The sequence below is a fragment of the Pogona vitticeps genome, chromosome 6 (assembly GCF_051106095.1).
Source record: "Pogona vitticeps strain Pit_001003342236 chromosome 6, PviZW2.1, whole genome shotgun sequence".
Taxonomy (NCBI): Eukaryota; Metazoa; Chordata; class Lepidosauria; order Squamata; family Agamidae; genus Pogona; species Pogona vitticeps.
This window is the reverse complement of record NC_135788.1, coordinates 82251149-82271401: the sequence shown is the minus strand read 5'-3', so window position 1 is coordinate 82271401 and position 20253 is coordinate 82251149. Positions and strand designations below refer to the sequence as shown.

Here is a 20253-nt window from a genome sequence, read left to right as displayed (position 1 = left end):
TTCTTGTTCTTTTATTAAATTATTACCATATCTTTAAAAATTAATGATGGAACCTGGCTGTGGAAAGCTAGAAGCGCACCCTTTAGTAATAACAGTCTTTTGAACATAAGCATTTGAGTTCAATAACATATTTTCCTATAAACAATCAAATATGAACATTTGCGATAGCATTACCATAGTATACAGAATATATATGACCACTGTGTCACAGGCCTTTCTCAGAAGTGTTCCTCATCATGTGTAGAATTTCTCTCCACAGAGTTTTTCTTTTTTGTTAAAAATAGGACTTGATTGTGTGCAGAATACTGTTCTTTGAAAAATGAATATTTCCCTCTTAGATTGGAGACCCATGGAAGTATGAGCAGAGAGAGGCTTGGTGTCAATCCAAGCAGGGAAACCTCCTGGGATCTGAATATAGGACTGTTAGCACATATGCCAAAGGTTCTGGGTATACAGAAACAGCCACATAATTTAATAATAACATGTCTACAATACAATTCAAGATCAAATTGTATAAATTTGGTCCAAAAAGTCAATTCCACACAGTAAGAATTATTGACCAAAGAAAACAGAATGCAGAGGCAGCTATGGTGACCAATAAACAAAGTCCAAAATCCAAAATCCATGTTCGGGCAGCATCTTGACTAAGTGGAACACAAAATTAAAAAACAAAAAAACAAAAAAAAACCTGTGTGCAAGCTTTCAGGATCAACAGGCATGGGGGTGCAAAAAAAGGGGTAAGAAAGGGCAAAGTGGGGAGAGCAAATTTAAACCTGATCTTAAAAGTCTTTGGTGAACAGTAGGTTGGGGTGATAAGGGCTTGACCCAGGATGCCAATATGCAGAGGGTACAAACATCTGCTGCTAGAATGGCATGTTTTTGTATGAAAGCCAGGGCAGCACATAAAATTGAGGTGGGGCTTGTTCCCAGTATTTTAAAACAATGCATACCCCCCTTTGGATCAAGGACTGCCTATACCAGTTGCAGTGAACCTTACTATACCAGCTGTGGCACGCGTGACATAGGTTTGCCATCGCTGGTCTATACTAAAAGTAAAGTACAATATGGAGTCCAAACTTTATTTAGGTACATTTTAAAAATAATATAAAATCGTAACAAGAGGGACAGTAAGAAAACAAACCAAGAAACAGCTTGTAGAGCCAGAAAAAATATAGTTGTTTTGTCTGTATAAATATCAAGTACTACACTGTTCTGTTTCTAGCCATCCACACTCAACCATCTTGCTTCATGTTGCTTTATATTTTTATTAGCAAAGGAAATACTTATAAGCTTGGTCTTGGAGTAATGCCTACCTAAATAAACAATGTTATGCCCAATGTTATGTTGAGAAACAACATCAAGGCCGGCTATGTTGTCACAAAACAAATTCCAAAATCCATACTGAACTGATACCTTTATTAGACAAGCCAAGAAGCCATTGTAACTGTGAGACAACACACAAATAATTCAAAGTTCCAGAGAATTTTGCTGTCTTTGATGAGCAGCATTTCATTGCAAAAAAGGTTCCAGTGTCTAATGATATCGCTTGGCTAAAGGCTGTCAAAAACCAGAAAACATGTTGATGGACACCTCTGAGACTAAGGCATAATTTGTTACACTCTGGAACACAGCACAAAAGAATCTGAATGAATGGGGATAGTGCCAAAGGAATATTGGAGGGTGGTAGAAAAAATAATAAGGATAGAAAACAAAGCTGTGTTATTCTTCTCTAGTATCTGTTTGGTTGTGCATTCCAAAATCCATAGTTAATAAAGAGATCACTGCAGTATGGATTTTGGGATTTAACGCATTGGTTGAGGCTAAGTTCAAAGAGTCTTGGGATATTCTGCTTTCCAAACTGGCTTTATCGTGGCATTTCAGTATCATGGGTTTTGAAATGCAGAAAGCAAGATATAACCACCAAAAAAAAAAAAAAAATGCAATATTTCTTCCTCCATAGATTTAACGTGCAGACGGGATTTTTTGTTTAAAAAGCGGAGGAGGCTTTTGCAATTTATGTAGGTATGCCAGGAATGACGCCATTCCGCAAGATTTGGGGCTCCTCATTTCCTCCTCTCGCCCCCCACCCCACCCTCTTCGTGGCCACCCGCACCCCAACGCCTTTTGAAAAGAGTCGCGACAACTCGGATGCTTCTTTTCTTTTCAGACGAGAAAGAAAAGACCGACGCCCGGCAGCTTCTGTCAAGCAATTCCCTAAACGCGGGGCGCGGGTGGCAGGGAGGCGGGCGGACAGGCGAGCCGAGAAACCCTCCGAGGAAGCAGCTGCCGCAGGGCGGAGGGGGGGGGGACAGCGGTGGCGGCGAGAGGCGAGAGCCGGGGGCGGCGGCGGGGAAGGGGTGCTGGGTGCCGAGACAAAAGGGCCCACGCTGAGGGGCGGTGATGCTTACCGTGGGGCTGAGCCAAGCCGGACAGCAGGACGGCGACAAGCGCCCCCGCCAGGTAGGAGGCCGAGTGGCCCCACGGCCCGGACCCCACCATTCCCCCCCTCGGCCTCGGCCGCCTGCTTGCTTGCTTGCCGCTCGCTGGAAGAGGAGGGACGAGGCCAGTGCTGGCTAGCCGCCCTCCCGGAGGAGGCGGAGGAGGTGGCGGCGGCGACGCCGGCGGCTTCCTGCCCCCCACCCGCCCCAAAATTAGGAAGGAAACTGCGGAAGTTATGGCTGTGCATCATAACTCCCCAACCCCCCCGCGGCCCACAGCCGGCCTGGCGAGGCGGCCGAGGGAGCCCGCGCTGGCCAAGCTGGAAGGGAAGCCGGGAAGAAGAGGGGACGGCGGGGAGGGGGCAGGTGGGGGGCAACAAGGAGCCACGCTCTCTGCCAGCCCGCGGGTTCCTTCTTTCTGACAGGAGTTCTTCTGCTCCCTCTTGGTGTAGCATCCCTAAGCCATCCTACCCCAATTATACCTACAATTTTCCAGAAGGAAAAATTTCCAGGAGGAAAATCGTGTGTAGGCACCCAAAGAAAGGAAGAATAAATATAAAACAATATTGTTGCTGTATTCGCGAAAGCTTTCACGGCCGGGATCTAATGGTGGTTGTGGGTTTTTTGGGCTCTTTGGCCATGTTCTGAAGGTGGTTCTTCCTAACGTTTGGTCAGTCTCTGTGGCCGGTATCTCCTCTGAAGATGCGGGCCACAGAGACTGGAGAAATGTTAGGAAGAACTACCTTCAGAACACGGCCAAAGAGCCCGAAAAACCCACAACCACCAATATTGTTGTTTAGTCATTCAGTCGTGTCCGACTTTTCGTGACCCCAGGGACCAGAGTACGCCAGGCCCGCCTGTCTTCCACTGCCTCCCAGAGCTCGGTCAAAATAAAACAATATACAAAAGGGGAAACTGAGGTATAATTGGGGTAGGATGGCTTAAGGAGGCTACACTGGCAATGAATTCTAAGCTTGGAAAACAGGAAAAACCAGCCAAGAGCCTTGCTGTAGGAGCAATTTGGCCTCAGAAATTTGGGCGCTGCCACACTGAGCAACTTGAGAGTCCCATTAATGGGAACGATGGGTTGCATAAGCCCGTGTATATGGTGTAGAAAGTGGAGGTGCTGAAATCTCCCGGGATCCCAGCCCAGCGGTGTAGTGCTGCAGTTCCGACCTGCTGATGGTTATTAAAGGCAAGGACGACATCTGAAAGGTGCAGATGGTTCATTTTGATGCTCTGAGCGCCCCGCGGCTGGGATCATTAAAATGTGGGCATTCAGGATCACTACAATGGCTATCAGGATTTCAGATGGGAAATAAAATGTTGATGAAGGACGGTTTTCAGTTCTGAACAACACATCCATTGCATCAACGTACAAGCGGACAGTGAAAATTGATGTAAGTGTTGTTAGGGAGATAAAATACAATCCGTGGCTGCACGTGTTTGCCCATCCTCGAAAAACAGCCAACAAGTCCTTGGTTGAAAAAAAGATCTCAGAACAGAAATGGAAAACACCTCCAGTTGCAGCAAAAGTGGAGTTAATCGTATCTCTACTCTTGTTATTTTCTTCAACCCTCCCACACATTTGCCTTGCCAGCGGTAGCTTAAATGTGACCATGTCTTCCGCTCCATTCACTTGCTTACAGGAATTATAGTAATTCCGAATCAGGATAGGTGTGCACTTCTGCATTTTAATCTCTATGTGCAAAAGGGCTGGTGTTGCTGTGTGTGTGTGTGTGTCTCGGAGTGAGGGATGCTGGGAAGGTGTCAGACTCGCCGCCAGATGTGCAGAGATGTACGCGGAGGTGTGACGGGAGGAAGGTAAGGGCAATCCCAAGCATTCCTCGTCCATTGTGTTGCAACCATAAAAGGAGCGATTCTTGGTCTTTTTCTCATGGATGGACCTGCCTTTTCCAACCACTCCCCTTGTACTTGGCTCACTGAGAACACCTTAGGGCTACTCATGAACATATTCACTTGGAAGAAAATTCTGACTCGTTGGCCAGGATCCTCCCCGACCTGTAAAGGATTTGCAAAAGGGCATGCTCCCTGCGAGGAGGAGATGAACAGGAAAAGCCTGAAGGGAGTCGAGTGAATGTCAATGTTGGTGTTAATACGTAATGAATCAGAAATCATACAATGGATTCTACAAAATATATTGTTTCTCTGGCTTCTTTTCATGGTTAGATTTGAAAAACCATGGCTTTGACCTTGTTATGTAACTGTCAATCTAGATAATTGTTTGAAGGAGACATGGGAAAGAGCTGTATTCTAATGTTTGTTTGTTTGTTTGCTTCAGCTTATATACTGCCCTACAGTGAAACACACTCTCTGGGTGGTTTAGAACAAAGCACACAAAGAAAGAATAAATACATATAAAACAATTTACAAATACTGTATATATTGGGCCTTCTCAGCAGTTGCACCAGCTTTGTGGAACAAGCTTCCAGTACAGCTGTGGCTGGCGCCTTCTCTTCCCACTCTTAAGAGGTTGCTGAACACACTGCTGTTCAGAGAGGCCTTTGAATGCAGCCTCGCCTGAATTTTTCTGTGTCTTGTGCCCTGCCGCTTTTAATACGGATATGTTGTGCTGTCACGGTTTGATGTTGACTTAAATTTGTTCATTTACTTATTGTATGATTTTATTGCTGTTATGTTTGTTTAGATTTATTGTGCTGTTAACCATCCAGAATAGTGTGTTGCTCTAATAGGGCAGTATCTAAATTAATGAAATAAATAAATAAAATATCAACAAGCCATCAGTAGTACCCACTGAGCCACGAAATTTACCAACATGCATGACCTTGGGCCAATCACTCTCTTTCAGTCTAGCTTACTTCACAAGTGGTTGTAAGGGCAGAGTAGGAAGAAAGAGCCACACAATCTTGAACTCACTGAAGGAAATATAAAGGATAAATCATAATAGCTAATAAACAGAGCACTATTGTTGTATGTTGTCATTCTGTGTGTAGTCCAAACAAGCACTTTGCTTACCTTTGTTTTCATTGAGAAGAGGTCAAGCATATGATAGGTTCCATTTTGTTAAAAGTAGTACCTTTCAAGTGTTATTGCAAACATAATCTGGATATTTCAAGCTTTGTTTGTCTTAAGTAGTATGCATGTGCACCCTTTGAGATTCTATGTTGCAATGTATTTTTTTAAGGCAAGTGATTCTGAAATTAGTACTGTAGTGGCTTGATTGTTGGGGTCATTACCCTATTTCCTATAGTCAGGCAGAAGGGGAAATCACCTAAGTAGTCACCCTGTACTAGCCATCTCCCTTTGCATGACTAGTTACATGACTGATATTTCAAACACTACAAGACTAGGCACATGTGGAAGAGCCTGCTGGAGTGGGAGAGGCACGCTTATGCAATCTCCTTCCTAGCTGCATGTAGACAGTATGGAGTATTTTTGGTTCAAACCCTAACTGGATGTACCACCACTCTGGAAAGGAGAAATGGAATGTCTTGTATCTGAACATTTTGTTGGTGCGGGCTCCCCCCCCCAATGCATGCAGTCCTGCTTTCTGGATCATGATCTATGGTAGTTAACTTACCACAGTCATTGGCAGAAATTTTCACCTCCCAGTAATGTTATGTTTCAAGTTTAACGTCTGTTTATTTGAGGCTATAGCATTGCTATCTAAAGACAGAATACTTTAAGAGTGTTATTAAAAACGCTTCCAAAAATTCAGTCATTCCCCTCCAAAGATTAGTGTACCAGATTGACAATTTTCAATTTTTATGTCTTGCAGAAAATCTGAAAGATGACAATTTCAGCATGGAGAAAAAGTCCTATGACATGAAAACTGATCTTATGCAGAAGTTGATCCCTCCAGCCTTGCTTCTGATTGTGGTTCTGCTGCTTGTGAACCTGCTCCTTTATCAATATTTCAACAATGCATACTTTTTCTATGGGCAAGTCAACGTGGAACACAATCCCTGTCCACATGGTTACTTCAGATTAGGATCCCTGAGGAACTGTACACCGTGGTTGTCTTGTGAGGCCATCAAAAGAGAAGTCCGTAAACTGAAACGTGTTGGTGAAGGGGCTGTGAAAAGGGTTGGTTCATCATAATATGTCTTGAAGATAATAATTGAATAATTATTATTGAAGATAATAAAAATGTCATTCTTTAAATGTACTGTTCACATTTTGTAATGTGGTGACAGCTCTACTTTTACCAGAGTTTGTACAGTGAATGTCTAAATTCACCATGTAATTTTATCTGCAAATTCATGAATGGCTTTAAAAGTCTCACATAGTTGTGACAATAGTTTTCATGTGAATAGAAGAACCTGAAAAAAACCCCTAAAGGGTTAGGAGTTTGTGTCCTGATGTAGATTTCCCAAAAAGTTCTCTTGAATGATGTACTGCTTTTCTTTTCAAAGTACTGCTTCCTGTATAAGCTTCAGTAAATCACTGAAATTTGGTGAATGTCAATATGTGAATAATGGTAATTTAAATTGTGTTTTTCTCTTTGAATGGCTAGGAATAGGTATTCTTGTATATATATGGTATCTTACGTTTTGGCAATAGTGACACATGAATGTTATACTGTAGTATTTAGTTGACTACATTCAGTGGTGAGTCTCTGTATTTTTAGACCCCCATAAAACATGTCCGGAATTTGCCAACATTCACCACATTTCAGACATTCAGTGTTGCATAATTTGTTGAGTTGTAACATAGATTAAATGTGTTGGTTATTTACACCAAATGTCATTGTGAATTGAAGGCAGTGATAGATACTCTCCTAACCCTGGAACTTAGTTTGGCAGACTAAGCCACTGTTGCAGAAACTTAGCTTTTAAAACCCAGTTAAATTTGGAAACCTCTTTGTGTTCCTAAGAACTCCACTGAGAATGCAGTTCAATTTATGAATGGCCAACCAACAGAAAGAAAGTAGCAATAAGCAAGAGGAGGAAGAATTACTGCAAACCCTCCTCCATCATTGCCACTGAGGATGCTACTATTCAAGCATTCTTAATTCCATGGATGGGGAGGCAGATTTAGTTAGTGCCAGAAATGAATCTTTGAGCAAGCTTCATATTGCATACAAGTACTAGAAGCAAATCAGATTAATATTTCAAACTAGATTTTGGAAATTTCATCAACATAAACAACTGATGGTATCTTAGTTTACATATCTCCATAAAAAATAAAAGCATTAGGCTCAGGTCCTGTTTCAGTGGGGTGTGCGTGCTCTGTTAGTCTGTTGCTACAAAAGCAGCAGAGTCATAAGGCATCTTAAAGGTGAACAGGTTTTATTTGGCACGAGCATTTGTGGAATGCAGCCCACTTTGTTGGGTGCCTGATGAACTGAGCTGCTGTTTACAAAGGCTTATGTCCAAAGTTTCACACATCAGTTTATTGTGGTACCATAATGGATTTGCCTACATTTATGAAGCTGTTGTAAAGATTACTGTGATAATGAACATAGAGGTGTTTTTTTTAACACTTGGAAGTATTTAGTCTGCATGCTTTCTTTTCAGATGAGCCAAATGTTCCATTTTCTCTGGTAATTTGGATCTTCGACAGCTGTGTTGATCAAATTCAAAACATAAAACAAGTGATTTGATTAGAGGTTTGTGGCCATTAGTGGCTCTACATTCGTGGCATTTTGAGAAAAATAAGTACATTCTCCTCTTTTCAGGTCTTCCTTTCTGAATGGAAGGAAAACAAAGTTGCCCTTTCCCAGCTAACTGTGCCAGAGCTTCAGAAAGACTTCATGCATGGGCTTCAGATGCTGAAATCTCTACAAAGCAAGCATGTGGTCAAACTGCTTGGCTATTGCGAAGAGGAGTTCACAGTCCTTACAGAGTACCATCCGTTTGGCTCCCTGAAGAATCTGAATCAGATACTGAATCTTCCAAAATACAAGAACTCCAACATGTGGCAAAACAGGTTCTTGCTGGCCATAAACTATGTGAGTATTATCCATTACCTGCACAACAGTCCCCTGGGCACTTTTGTGATGTGTGACTCCAATGACTTAGAGAAAGTACTTTCACAGTACTTGTTGACAAGCAGCTTCCATATTGTTGTGAATGACCTGGATGCCTTGCCACTCGTAAACAAGAGTGCTGGTGAATTGATCAAGTGTGGCCATCAGGAGCTGCAGGGTGAGTTTGTGGCTCCTGAGCAGCTTTGGCCTTATGGAAACAATATACCATTTGAAGACAATCTCATGCCTCCATATGATGAAATGACAGACATATGGAAAATCCCTGATGTTTCCAACTTTCTTTTGGGAGACGTTGATGGGAGTGATCTTGTCAGGTTTCACCTGTTTGGCATCCATCAGGCATGTAAGAAGAGGCCAAACGAAAGACCTTCTGCCAAGATGGTTTTGGACACATACCGGAATGTCCTAGCTTCACTTGTAAGAGAAACAGTTATGCCAAATACAAGGGACATGTTATAAAAAATACTCACTGACTTGTTTTGGCTCTGTAAAAGTCATATTTCCCACTGATCATGTTTCATATATATTTCCTGGAGGGTGCTTCTAAAGAATGTCAAATTACAGCTAAACAGAGTAGCATTTACACCAATGGTGAGGAAGTATGGCTGTTCAGATATTGTGGGATTGCACTTTCCATGAGAAATAGCTACCATCGCCAGTGACATGAGTTCCTGTCAAGCAATACATGGAGGACTAAACCTCCCTATCCATGGTTTTGCACTGTTGTGTCATTCTTACAAGCAGATGTTGTACCTTTTATATGTTTTGTGTGCTTTACATTTTTAATATTAGAAACATGGTCTTTTGAATATTCCTCAGTAGGGTATTGCAGTCTGAGCCCAGGAGGGTGAACTTAAGTATGGGTGAACAGGAATCTGTAAGCTGGTCAATTCCATCCCTCCTTCTCTTTGTAAGTATTGCTCCCTTTGTTTCCTTCTTGTTGACTGAGTCCCATCCTAACACAAACGGAGCAACAAAGAAAAATGAAGTGACCAAGACTGGCAAGTTCTGACAGTTTTTATCTAGAGTGATTTACTCTTTTATTAGTTGAAAATGAAATACCTATGCTTGTTTGGTAAAGTGGAAAAATTTTGTATGAGAAATAATCAGTGCCTCCACCAGAGTATCTGGAAGTTAAGTCATGGCAACTGGAATTCTTTCTTATTAGGCTGAAACCTTTTACTACTCACCCAAGTAGCTTTTTCAGTCTATATATCTGTGAAGAATCTTCACAAATATATTGCTCCATCAGAGTCAGCATCTGGTGGCAGCATTGATTCACTTCACAGATTCACAGCGGGGCGTATGTCCAAATATTATTTAACCTTAAAATAGGAATGGGTCTGACCCAGAGCTAAGCATGCTTAAGCCTATTAAACCCAGGAGCATGCATATCCCTGTGTCAGATTTAGGCCCCAGGTGTTGTTTAAGATAAACTGGCTGTTTCCAGTTTTTTAAAATGTCTTGGTCTGATTTACATTTATAAAAGGCATTGTTTTTTATTTAAAAAAAACATTTTTATCTACTGTTCTCCTGGTCAAGGTTCCTGATCCTTCTCTGTTTGACCCAAATCTCCATTTCAAATCTCCATGTAATCTTGAGAACCTATTTGGGAATTTTCTTTACAGGGGAGACAGAAATAGACTAGTTTTAGGTCCACAGGCAGTGACTTCCATAGCTGTCTCTTTTTCCAGCAAGCAGGAGCCTCTGGTAAGCAGCAGACCAGGAGTATTCTATACTGTAAAATGTCCTTGTCTTGCCATCAACCAATCCATTAGCCCCTCAAATCTGTTATGATTTGCTATAGATGAAATAGATACAAATGCATATCTTTTTAGCTCGATGTCAACACAAGCATTGCAGGGTTTGGCACTCAGCAAAGCTTCAAAGTTTTCCCACTCCTGTGCTAATCAACAGAAATTTTTAATATAAAAAAGGACTGACTTGCTTTCAAACTCTGCTCTATTCTGTGTGTCTTGTGTATTGAAAGCCAGGAAATACATAATTGTGCTGAGTGTGATCTTTATTAATATTAACTAGAAAATGCTAATTTCTATGATGGGCAGCAGTAATAGTGGGAGGGCCTGTATATTTTGGGCAGTGGTAGGCAAGTGGTAGTGTCAAAGTTGCAGGATCTGCTTTTTCTTCTTTTTACTAGAACTTAAAAATGCACCACACTAACACAGAAGATATATGCTAAGAATTAAAAAATTCTGAGCCCAGGAATTGGATCTGAAAGCTAAAATTAAATGAACATCACAGTCTTTCCACACAGAAACATACTCCTGCTTATACGGATGATTCTGTATCATAGTGGAAGCCACTGACAAACTTACATGGCACTTCATTTGCATCATCTTTCTCTAGGTTGTATTGCTTGGTCACGCTACTGTGTGAAAGAATGCTAGATGGTATATTTGGAAAGTTTCACAACCCATTGTGTCCTTTTGAATGGATCCCTCTTTGAATGGGCATTCATGGCCTAATTCCAAACTGATGACAGGAGGCTCTTCTTGCTTCAATGGAGTGCCTTTTTTAAAAAGATACAACAGGTGTCTTAACCACAACTTCAAAAGGTCCAACTTCCCATTCCCTTCTAACATCCCCAATGGTCGTTTTCTCTTCTTCCCTGAGAGGAGGGTTTGACAGAATAGAACTGTCCCACACTCTGGTCTTGCCATTCAAGTGTCTGTGCTTCCTGGGACCTCTGATATCGGCTCCCCATCAGTCTTCTTGGAGGGATCTTTGTAAATGGTTGAAGTTCTCCCCCATGTTTGTGGTATACCTCCAGGCTTCCCTCTGAGTGGGTGTCCATTCAGCTGTCCGGGAAGCCCTCTTAACTAACCTTCTGCCTACTCCCACCCTCCCATCCCAGAAGGATGCCTTCCTAGAGGGGTGGTGTGTGTCTTCCTCTGGGAATATCATTCTGGCTTCCTGCCTAGTGGGAGGTCACTCCCAGCCATCAGGAAGCTCCTCTGAACCCCCTTCTCTTGCTGGGGACAGGAGAGCTGACTGTCTTGGACTGGCATCTCTCTTGTTATTTCTCTCTCCCCTTTCTCTCTTCTCTTTCCTCTCTTTTACCTCTCTTTCCCACTTTCTTCTTTTGCCTCTGCCCCTATTGGTTCTTCACCTCCGCTTTTATTCCTCCCCCCTGGTCTGGCCCCTCCTTCCTTTCTTCTACTTTTCCCATGCAGACATTGGGTTCTGCCTCCTCCTTTTCAGTGGAAACTTCTGACATCACCTGTTGGAATCCCATTATTATGACCATACTCATGGTTTCAAATCCTTCTGCAGCTATGGGAGGAGATGGAACACTGACAGAGGGATTTAGCACCTTGTCCTTCTCACAGTTCTCTTACTGAATACTATGTGCAGAATTCATCTGTTGACTCTCTCTCTCTCTCTCTCTCTGTGTCTGTGTATGTTTTATAAAAGCAACATAAGCACACATGTACTTGTCTGCTATCACCAGGTTAATAAAGGATTTTCAAAAAGAGCAAATCTTTTTAAATTATGTTGCCTAAAATAGGAGTGGTTTTTCTTGCCATTCTTCTGTTAGTTCCCATGTCATGCAAGCAATACAAGCTACACTGTGTCAACAGTGAAAATGTACATGGTGGTTGGATATGGGCACAGAAGTGGAAATAATTCTTTCTCAGTGACAGAATATTACAGGCTGAGTGCTGGGACGGTGTAAAATCATTGCAAGAGATGTTTGAGAAAGGTGAATAGATTTTCTGCAATATATATTTTTAAACCTTTATGTTAAAAACAGAAGTAAAATGGATTCCATCTGGTTAACCCATTTCTTCTCCCACAGTGAGATTTCTTCAGAAAAACATGCCTCAGCAATCGAACATGAAAATTCAGCTTGTGTTTACTTTCTAATGACTAATTATACACAAAGCACACTAAATGCAAGGATACGTAGGTACAAAAAATGCATTTTATGCTATGGTCACTTCTAGAAGCACAATTTCTAAAAACATACTGGTTAAAATTGTGTTGCTTAGCATAGTAAGTCTCAACTAGCAAAGGTTCGTTGAGTCAGTGGAACTTATGGAGAAGATGATTCATCAAATCTCTACTGATTCAGTGGGCCTGCTCTAGTTGTGACTTACTGCACTAAGCAACAAGATTTCAACCAGCATGTTTTTAGAAAATATATGTCCTCAAGTGCTCATAGCATTTATTCTACTCTAGTTGTGACTTACTATACTGAGCAACAGGATTTCAGTCACTGCTGTATCCAGTTTTAGCCTTAGAAACAAGCAATACATTTTTTCAGGTGCAAAACACTCCTATGTTTTACTGTTTATCTTGCAGTATGCCATCAAGTTTAGGAGGATGAAAAATGCAGGATCTAGTTTGTAGTGATTTTTCCAAATGGATTTCAATTTTTAGAAACCAAGATCATTTGCTTCTCAATAAACAAGTTAAAATCTATGGCTTCTGAATTATGTTTCTCCTTGTTGTTATTCTTATATCACTTCCAGCTTATACCACCTATTAATTACTGACCTCCAGAAGATGCTGTTCCTAACAGCACTTCTCAGATCCTGCAAGTTTACAAGCTGAAGACCATGCTTTTATTCAGTAGATCTGTTTCCTGATGTTTTTCTTTTTTCCTGCTCCCTTCAACTTTTTCCAGAATTATTGTCTTTTCCAATTATACTCTCTATCCTTGTCATACCACACAACATTATTTATATGTCTCCAGCCTATGTATGTACACTTGATTTCTTCAGTAACTTTCCTGCATTGGTGGGAGTGACTAGATGAAGACTGGAACCCTTTCGTTGATTCTTTTTTTTTCCTGGTGGCAATCGCTCTTCCACATGTTTATCTCAGTACTGCCGTGCCATGGCAGTGTGCTGGCCAGGCTGAAAGGAACTGTAAGCCAAAAATGCTTGGAAGCCCATAAATTGCTTTCTTCTGATCTAAGGTCCTATTCCCACCGCTGTAATAAACCGGTAGAGCAATTGTATTTTTTGGATTTGTCACAAGACATTTGTTTTGGTGTGTGCCTCCTCACCCTGCTGCCCCCACCATTACTGCCCCCACCGCTTCCATCTCCTGTTGGGGACATAGGGCAGAGAGCAGAAAGGGAAGGGGAGGAAGACAAGTGAAAAAAAGGGCAAGGGTGTTTTTATGGCAAAACTGGCATGCACACACAAAAATGCACATATACACATGCACACACAGAGAGAAGAGAGACAGAATTAGAGTTTCAACAAGGGAGGTGCCAGGGGTGATTTAGAAATCCTAAACCTTTCACCTAGAGAGCGAGCTAGTGGAGGAAAAGGAGCCAGGAAGACAAAACCCCAGACAAACGAAGGTGGTGCATCTTGACCTGATCCCTACTGGTTTGATGCCACCTAAGGGTGACTGGGCTCAACACCCTTGCTGGGGGACCATTTTTGAGGTCAGGAGTCAGACTCTGCAGAGACCTACCAATCGGGAGAGATTTGGAATATCCTCATATTAAGGGGCTCATCACCGTACCTGAGTTAAAGGATTTACGGACAGAGACATCCTTTGTTGCAGGTTCTGTTGGACTCACAGAAGTTATTGTTCATACACCATTAAAGAATATTAAACCTTTGTCACAGAATACCCCGTCTCCTAGGGTGACTTTGTCAAAACCTGAAGAACTGCCTGTGATTAAACAAGAACCTAATCTCAATAGGATCACCCAAATTGCCAAAAGAGGGGTCCCAGGCATGGCTCCCCATGAATTTTATGTATAGGATTACCCCAAATCACAAAAACAAAGCATGCTTCAAATTGGTAGTCTGTGGGCGCAGATGGGATTTATGATTTGATGGTGGTTTGGTGAAGATTCCATATGAAAATCATGAAATCATGAAAGGGATAGAAATGGAAAGAGGGAGTGGAAAGAGAAAGCAGGTGACTGAGGGGAATGGAAACCAGGAAGGATTTGGAGGGGGTGAAGAGAAAAGGTTGGCTGAAGGACAGCGCAGAAGGGGAGGAAGGTGGGGGGGGGCTGAAAGGGGAGGGAAGGAAGGAAGGCTTGGCTTGGCTGACTGACGGCTGTAAAAAAACAAACAAACAGCAGGGATATTCACATATGTGGAATCAATTAATTGGAATCTGCCTCAAAATAGACATTTGGCAAGGGAGCAGAAAAACTCACTCCCTTAGCAGAATAGTCTCTGTATTCAAGTGCCTCGTGTGTATGCTTAAATTTGTGTCATGTTTCTTTCCAGCAGGACATAGACTTTATTGTTAGTGGAATCAAGCCCTGGCCTAAGTCTATCAAATTTTGAGCTACAGATTCCCTTTGAAACACTAGATGGCAATAGACAACAGAATGTTGTTGACCAGTTGCAATAGTCTTAAATGTGGTCAAGTTAACAATCCTTTCAAAGGTTTTTTAGATATACAAATGGATAACCATTCTCTTCTTCTGTGGGGGCTTTGGGACTACAGCTTGCCCTAGGATGCCCAGGCTGGCTGTTCTCCCCATAAACACAGTGGGGAATCAAGTATTCAATCTCTGACTCGCTGAGATAGCTATCTATCTAATTCTTTATGCCAAAATCCCTTGTATCTTTTACCAAAATTTTACGAGGAGCTGATCTAATTACTAAAACCTGCATGACAGAATATTATATATTACAAGTGAAAAATATACATTACTGTACTATGCAACAATTACGGGAGAGGGTGGAAGTAATCTCCATCCCCCTGTTTAATAAGTTATAGTGAGCAGTAGGTCTATTACTGTTTCTTCTTGAAACAATAAAATTTACAAGACTCTGATCAAATCAAAGGCGGAAATCCTGTTTTGCAGTTACATAAAAGGCATAACTTTTCAAAGTTACTTGTTGTAAATTAAGAAATCTCCATAGATTGTATCTTTCACATGCTGAATTGCATGACCTAAAGTGCAGCAAATAATGCCTGCAAATATTTCTTAATGTATTGAGAATTTCATTCCAAAATTATGCCTTTTTTCTAACTGTGCAACTAGATTTCAGACTGGAAGTGTTAAAAACATGTGTACACTAACAGTAGCCTGGACAGAGAATGTACAGGCAAAATATCTATGGACAACAGTGATTTCCAAAATCCTATAGCAACGTCCCCGAGATGGTTACTAAAAAGAATCTTGCTGATTTTAGGCTAGTATCTTGTTTAAGCCTTTGATTTGATCAGTCTTGCAAGTTTTATTGCAACCAGGTGTTTCTGGGAAGACCACACCAAACATTAAGGCTTCAGTCCAGTTGTTACTTCCATTTAGAGTAGATCCACTGAATCTGTTGCTGAATGATCGATCAAAACATTATGTCCCACTGATTCAGTGACTATACTCTATATTACCAAATGAATTAAGGTGAAATACATTGTTTTTATCTCATTGTTTATCCACCAGCAGCAGCCACTTTTCAATCTAGATGTTCTAATACCCATGATAGGTATGTTCTCCATGAATTTGTCTCACTTTTGAAGTTATGCAAACCAGTCATTGGTCAGAATCACACTAAAGATTTATGCTGGTGTTAGTGTAATAGTTTAAATTGCAGAATAGCAAATAATTAATGAGTTGTCACTCACATGCCTCGTAGTGCTTTAAGTTGTGTGACTAGCACTCGACTAAGAATGTGAGAAGCAACTCTTTAATTAGTGGCAGTTCTCCACTGTGATTTACACTTAATGGTGGTGTAAATCACCATAGGGTTCTGGCCAATTACCACCAATTCCTACAGTTTCAAATTCCGGTAACCACATCTAGCATTGTATCTTCCCTTGGCTACTGATGGGGTCAGATCCAGTGGTGGGATTCAAATAAATTAACAACAGGTTCTATGTCCTAATGACAAATAAACAAAAAAACAAACAAACAAACAAAAAACAAAAAAACAAACAAAAAACAAAAAACAAACAAACAAACAAATAAATAAATGCCCAGGAAAGTGGGATCCAATGAGGGTTTCTTCCACAGTGGTTTCCCTACTGCCTATCATCACAACTACTTCTCACACGATTAAGACATCTAGATAAGTGTATCTGTTTGGGCATACCGCTGCTGTTACCCTCACCATGGGCATGTGCCAAAAACACACACACAAACACACACCTCACAGTGGGTGCTTATAACCATGTTTGACAGAGAACTGACACATCTCTCCTTCCCTTTACCTCCTTTTTCGCCCTATAGCTCACCAGTAAAAATTGCTTCCCTCCCCTTTCCTCCTCCTGAAATGACTGATAGCCCTGTTTGTTGTTACCTGGAGGCCGCCTTTGCGCACCTGTTGTGGAATTATTCTCTCTCCCCCCTCACTTCCTTCTGGTTTGGAAGGTATGGTCTCTTTTCAATCTGTCACCACTCCACCTCAATCCCACCACCTCAATCGGTCCTTCAGTTACTGACTCCTCTGAGGTCTCCTCCTTCTCCATCTTTCCCCTCTACCCTGCACCCATCGCTTCTCCTCGCCAGTCGCTTTGAGGGGTGTTGGTGTTGGTGGCGGCGCTGGTTGTGATGATGGCTTCCCTCAGAGCCCTGGCAGGCTCCACCTCCCCCACTCACCCTCAGCAGCCGCTTCCTCCTCTCAGTTCCCTCTTTCCCTTCATGCCACCGTGGCACAGGTGGCATGGCTGGCGAGTTGTCCTCACAGCACACCAGACTCATGGTACATTCCATCCAACCATGGTAGATCCCATACAGTACCCACCGTGGCGGGTAGGTGCTTTTGACTGTTGCACCTACAGCGACCTTCGGTGTCACTGAGCTCCGGCTGTCCAGAGGGGGCAGGTCAGAACTCCCTCTCCCCCCCCACACACATACACACACACACAGTGCCCAGAGTGCAGGCTTTGCAGCTGTGCCTGAACATGGAAGGGGCTGCCAAGCCTTCTCTCACACCACGTGCCCTGCTCCTCCCCCTGCTGCCCTCCCTGTTTCAGATGCCTGTCTCCCCCGCACCCCACTATTCCCTGCTTCCATGCCGATCTCTCCCCCCCCCCCCGGCATGCCATAAAAGGGGTAATTCAAGGATGAAGCTCCCCCCCTCCCGAAACAACTCAGGGAGTGGCAAAGAGGGGAGGAGAGCAGCCTTAGGTGCCCAGCCAGAGGAACTGGTCGAATTAGGTGGCACCGTGCCCAGAGGGAGAGAAAGAGGGAGCGGGGAAATGACTTTTCCCATGAGTGAGACAGACGGACATGGAGACACCAGTCCGGTGACAGTGTCTCAGAAACAAAAGGCAGCCGAGGTATGGGAAGCTGGTGGTCAGGCAAGTTCATGGAAACTGGCACACACGATTAAACTATCCTCTGAGAGCAACAAAGAGAAGCAGTGTTGGATGGAGAATGAAAGGCATGACATAATAATACGGAAGAGCATGGAACTCCGACCCTGGAGCGGTCAAGCAGGAGCAGGCAAGGCACAGGGTCAGGATGGAAAAAGGTAATAAAGAGCACAAAAGCTCATCTCCCTTCCCACCACCAAATAACTGTTTCCTATTCATTGGAGGGGGCAGCTCTGGTTTACTTCAGCCTCCAGCATACACTCAGGATGCAGGGGTAAATCTGAATGTGCAGATACTCAACGTGACAATCTTCCTAAGCTGGGTCCCAAAGAGAGTCCCACAATGCCCACAGCTGTATTGAACCATGCCAACAAACAGGTGCTAGCAATTTTCGTTTCCACCAGGGACAGGTATTTTGTCAAGTTTATGGGTTTTAACTGTCAATTCCAGACTAGCCCATATCCAAATGCTTCATATTATTATTATGACAGGAGGGATCACTCGCAGCAGTTTGTTGTTGTTAGAAATATGGATTTCCCCACTGCCAGCTACTGTGAGGATTGCAGCTAAATTCAGGAAACAAACAGGGAGTGTTGCTTTGAGTTGGAGAAGATCCGTTGGAGCTGCTTTCCTGGGGAAGTCAAGAAGATAACTATTTGTCCTGCCCTGTGCCTGTCAGGCGGTTTACTGAACTTCAATAGAACTTGGGGTGTTCCCCCGGAAAGAACTCCGGATTCATCATATGGAAGTTAAACTTGCTTTGACTCACTCCAAAAACTCTCCCCCCCCCCCCGTAATCTTCTGGTCTCTAAATGATATTTAATCTATGCACAACCCGGATATCTCCGTATTTACGCAGGAGAAGCCCCCTTGAGATCAAGATGGTTTAAGCAAGGAGAATACACCTGTTTCAATTCACACGTGCATACACACAAACAGCCGCGCGTGGATCATCCCTTTTCCCCTCCTGCAAAGAATGGAATAAATCCTGATGATGTTCAGGGGATGGCCTTCCTTTCTCCTTTTACACCCGGGATTTCCCCCCCCCCCACAGAAATGGTATGGCCTGCACTCATTTTGGTCAATATAGCACCTTGGAAAGGTTGTGTACCATTCTACATATCTATATTTCATCATATGCTAAATTACATGTCTCATATTTTTTTAAAATCCTATGAACAAAAAGAAGCATACTTACTTGAAAGTAATCTCAGAAATGAAAGCTTGAAAGCCAATCTCAACACTCCAGTCCTCTGAAAATCCCGGCCACAGAGACTGGCGAAACATCAGGAAGAACAACCTTCAGAACATGGCCAAAGAGCCCGAAAAACCCACAACAACCAATATCAACAAATGCTTGATTAGTATGCTCTCATGTATGTCTTTTCTGGAGAATGCTGCCTTCTCATAATAGTCCCTCCCCCTCGGAGTCCCTACGCCCCCCCCCATGTTGACCTGTGGTCAAGATGCACCTGAATGTCTGGAGAGAAGAGTTTCGATTCCTCTTATTTATTTATATGTTTATGTGTTTTCCTTTCTTGGCCCTGGATATATGGCCTTCAAGAATAGTAAATCTTACTAGTGTTAAAATACTGATAGCTGTCTTCCTCCTTCTAACAGAGTGGGCCATCTGTGTGCCATTTGTCAGTTTTGGGGCAGGAGGAAGAGTTCTTTGTTATTCTAAATGAGGCTTGGAGGTTTGGGTGTGATCTCTTTGTGGTGTGAGTGGCTTTTCTACTGCATACCTTGCTTGCGTGGATCAGTGGGACCGTCACCGGTTCATGCATTGAATATTCTCTGAGATTTTTTTAAAAAACTTTCTAGGCAGAGCAACAGTCTTATGTGGTACATTTAACTTGAAAAAAATCATAGTAAAACGAGGATGGTTGAGTGTTTGACTGAAGCGGTCTCACCCCAAAACTTTTTCCCTCTGTGTCCTGCCCTCATGCCTTGTCAATCAGCCCCCCTCTGCCTTGAGGCCATGAGCTTTCCTCCAGTGACGTCAAGGACTCATCCTCCTCCCTTTCCCCCAGTGACGCCTCTGCTCTTTCCAAGGCTTTATCTCTCTCACCCACACCCCACCTCAGACGGCTCAGTGTGGTGTGGGAAGGGAGGCAGCTAATTGTGCCCCCTCCCCCCCGTTCGTCGCTGGTCACCTGGCCCCTCCTCCTTCATTCATCTCAGGCCAGCAAACGGTTCTAAGAACCAATAGTACATTTAGGAAGCGGTTCTATAGAATAGGTGCGAACCTGCTGAATCCCACCTCTGGTCAGATCCCTAGGATAGGAAGGGAAAGGGTTATTCCAGCTTCTCAGACAGAGAGCAAAACAATAGGTCAAGGACCACTACCTGAACGAAATGGAGTGGGATGCCTGATAGAAGTCTTTCTTTCCTCATAAGCAAGCAACAACCCCTCACAAAGTGCATTCCTCCTTTGAATTACACAGGTCTGAGCAGCACAGCTTTGGTTATTAAGGGATTTTTCCTAATAAATAAACACTGTGCTACTATTTGTCTCCAGGAAGTGGCCTGAAAAAGGTAAGTCTTTCTCAAGTAAAATATGACTTT

At 42.8% G+C, this 20253-nt stretch overlaps 2 protein-coding genes and 1 long non-coding RNA gene across 5 annotated transcripts in view; 2 read left to right on the top strand and 1 right to left on the bottom strand.

Moving 5' to 3' along the window:
- The window catches only part of HGSNAT (heparan-alpha-glucosaminide N-acetyltransferase), a 32963-nt gene extending 30331 nt beyond the window's left edge, over nt 1-2632 (bottom strand). The window contains exon 1 of the mRNA XM_073004002.2: nt 2409-2632. Coding sequence (XP_072860103.1) covers nt 2409-2499 — 91 coding nt within the window. The 5' untranslated portion in view covers nt 2500-2632. The remainder of the gene's footprint in view (nt 1-2408) is intronic.
- Nucleotides 2316-11906, top strand: POMK (protein O-mannose kinase). Of its 3 annotated transcripts, none has more exons than XM_020807169.3 (3): nt 2316-2460; nt 6199-6506; nt 8101-11906. In XM_020807169.3, exons 2-3 carry the CDS (start codon nt 6225-6227, stop codon nt 8869-8871), a joined length of 1053 nt encoding a protein of 350 aa, XP_020662828.2. In that variant the 5' UTR covers nt 2316-2460; nt 6199-6224; the 3' UTR covers nt 8872-11906. The 3 variants fall into 3 exon arrangements, with proteins under 3 accessions (XP_020662828.2, XP_020662826.2, XP_072860105.1); XM_020807167.3 differs by lacking the exon at nt 2316-2460 and adding an exon at nt 3233-4262; XM_073004004.2 differs by lacking the exon at nt 2316-2460 and adding an exon at nt 3726-3838.
- Nucleotides 11907-16362: 4456 nt separating this feature from the next.
- LOC144583588 (uncharacterized) lies at nt 16363-19754 on the top strand. The gene is made up of 2 exons (XR_013537470.1): nt 16363-17019; nt 19664-19754. It is a non-coding gene; the product is annotated as an uncharacterized LOC144583588 (long non-coding RNA).
- Nucleotides 19755-20253: the final 499 nt, after the last annotated feature.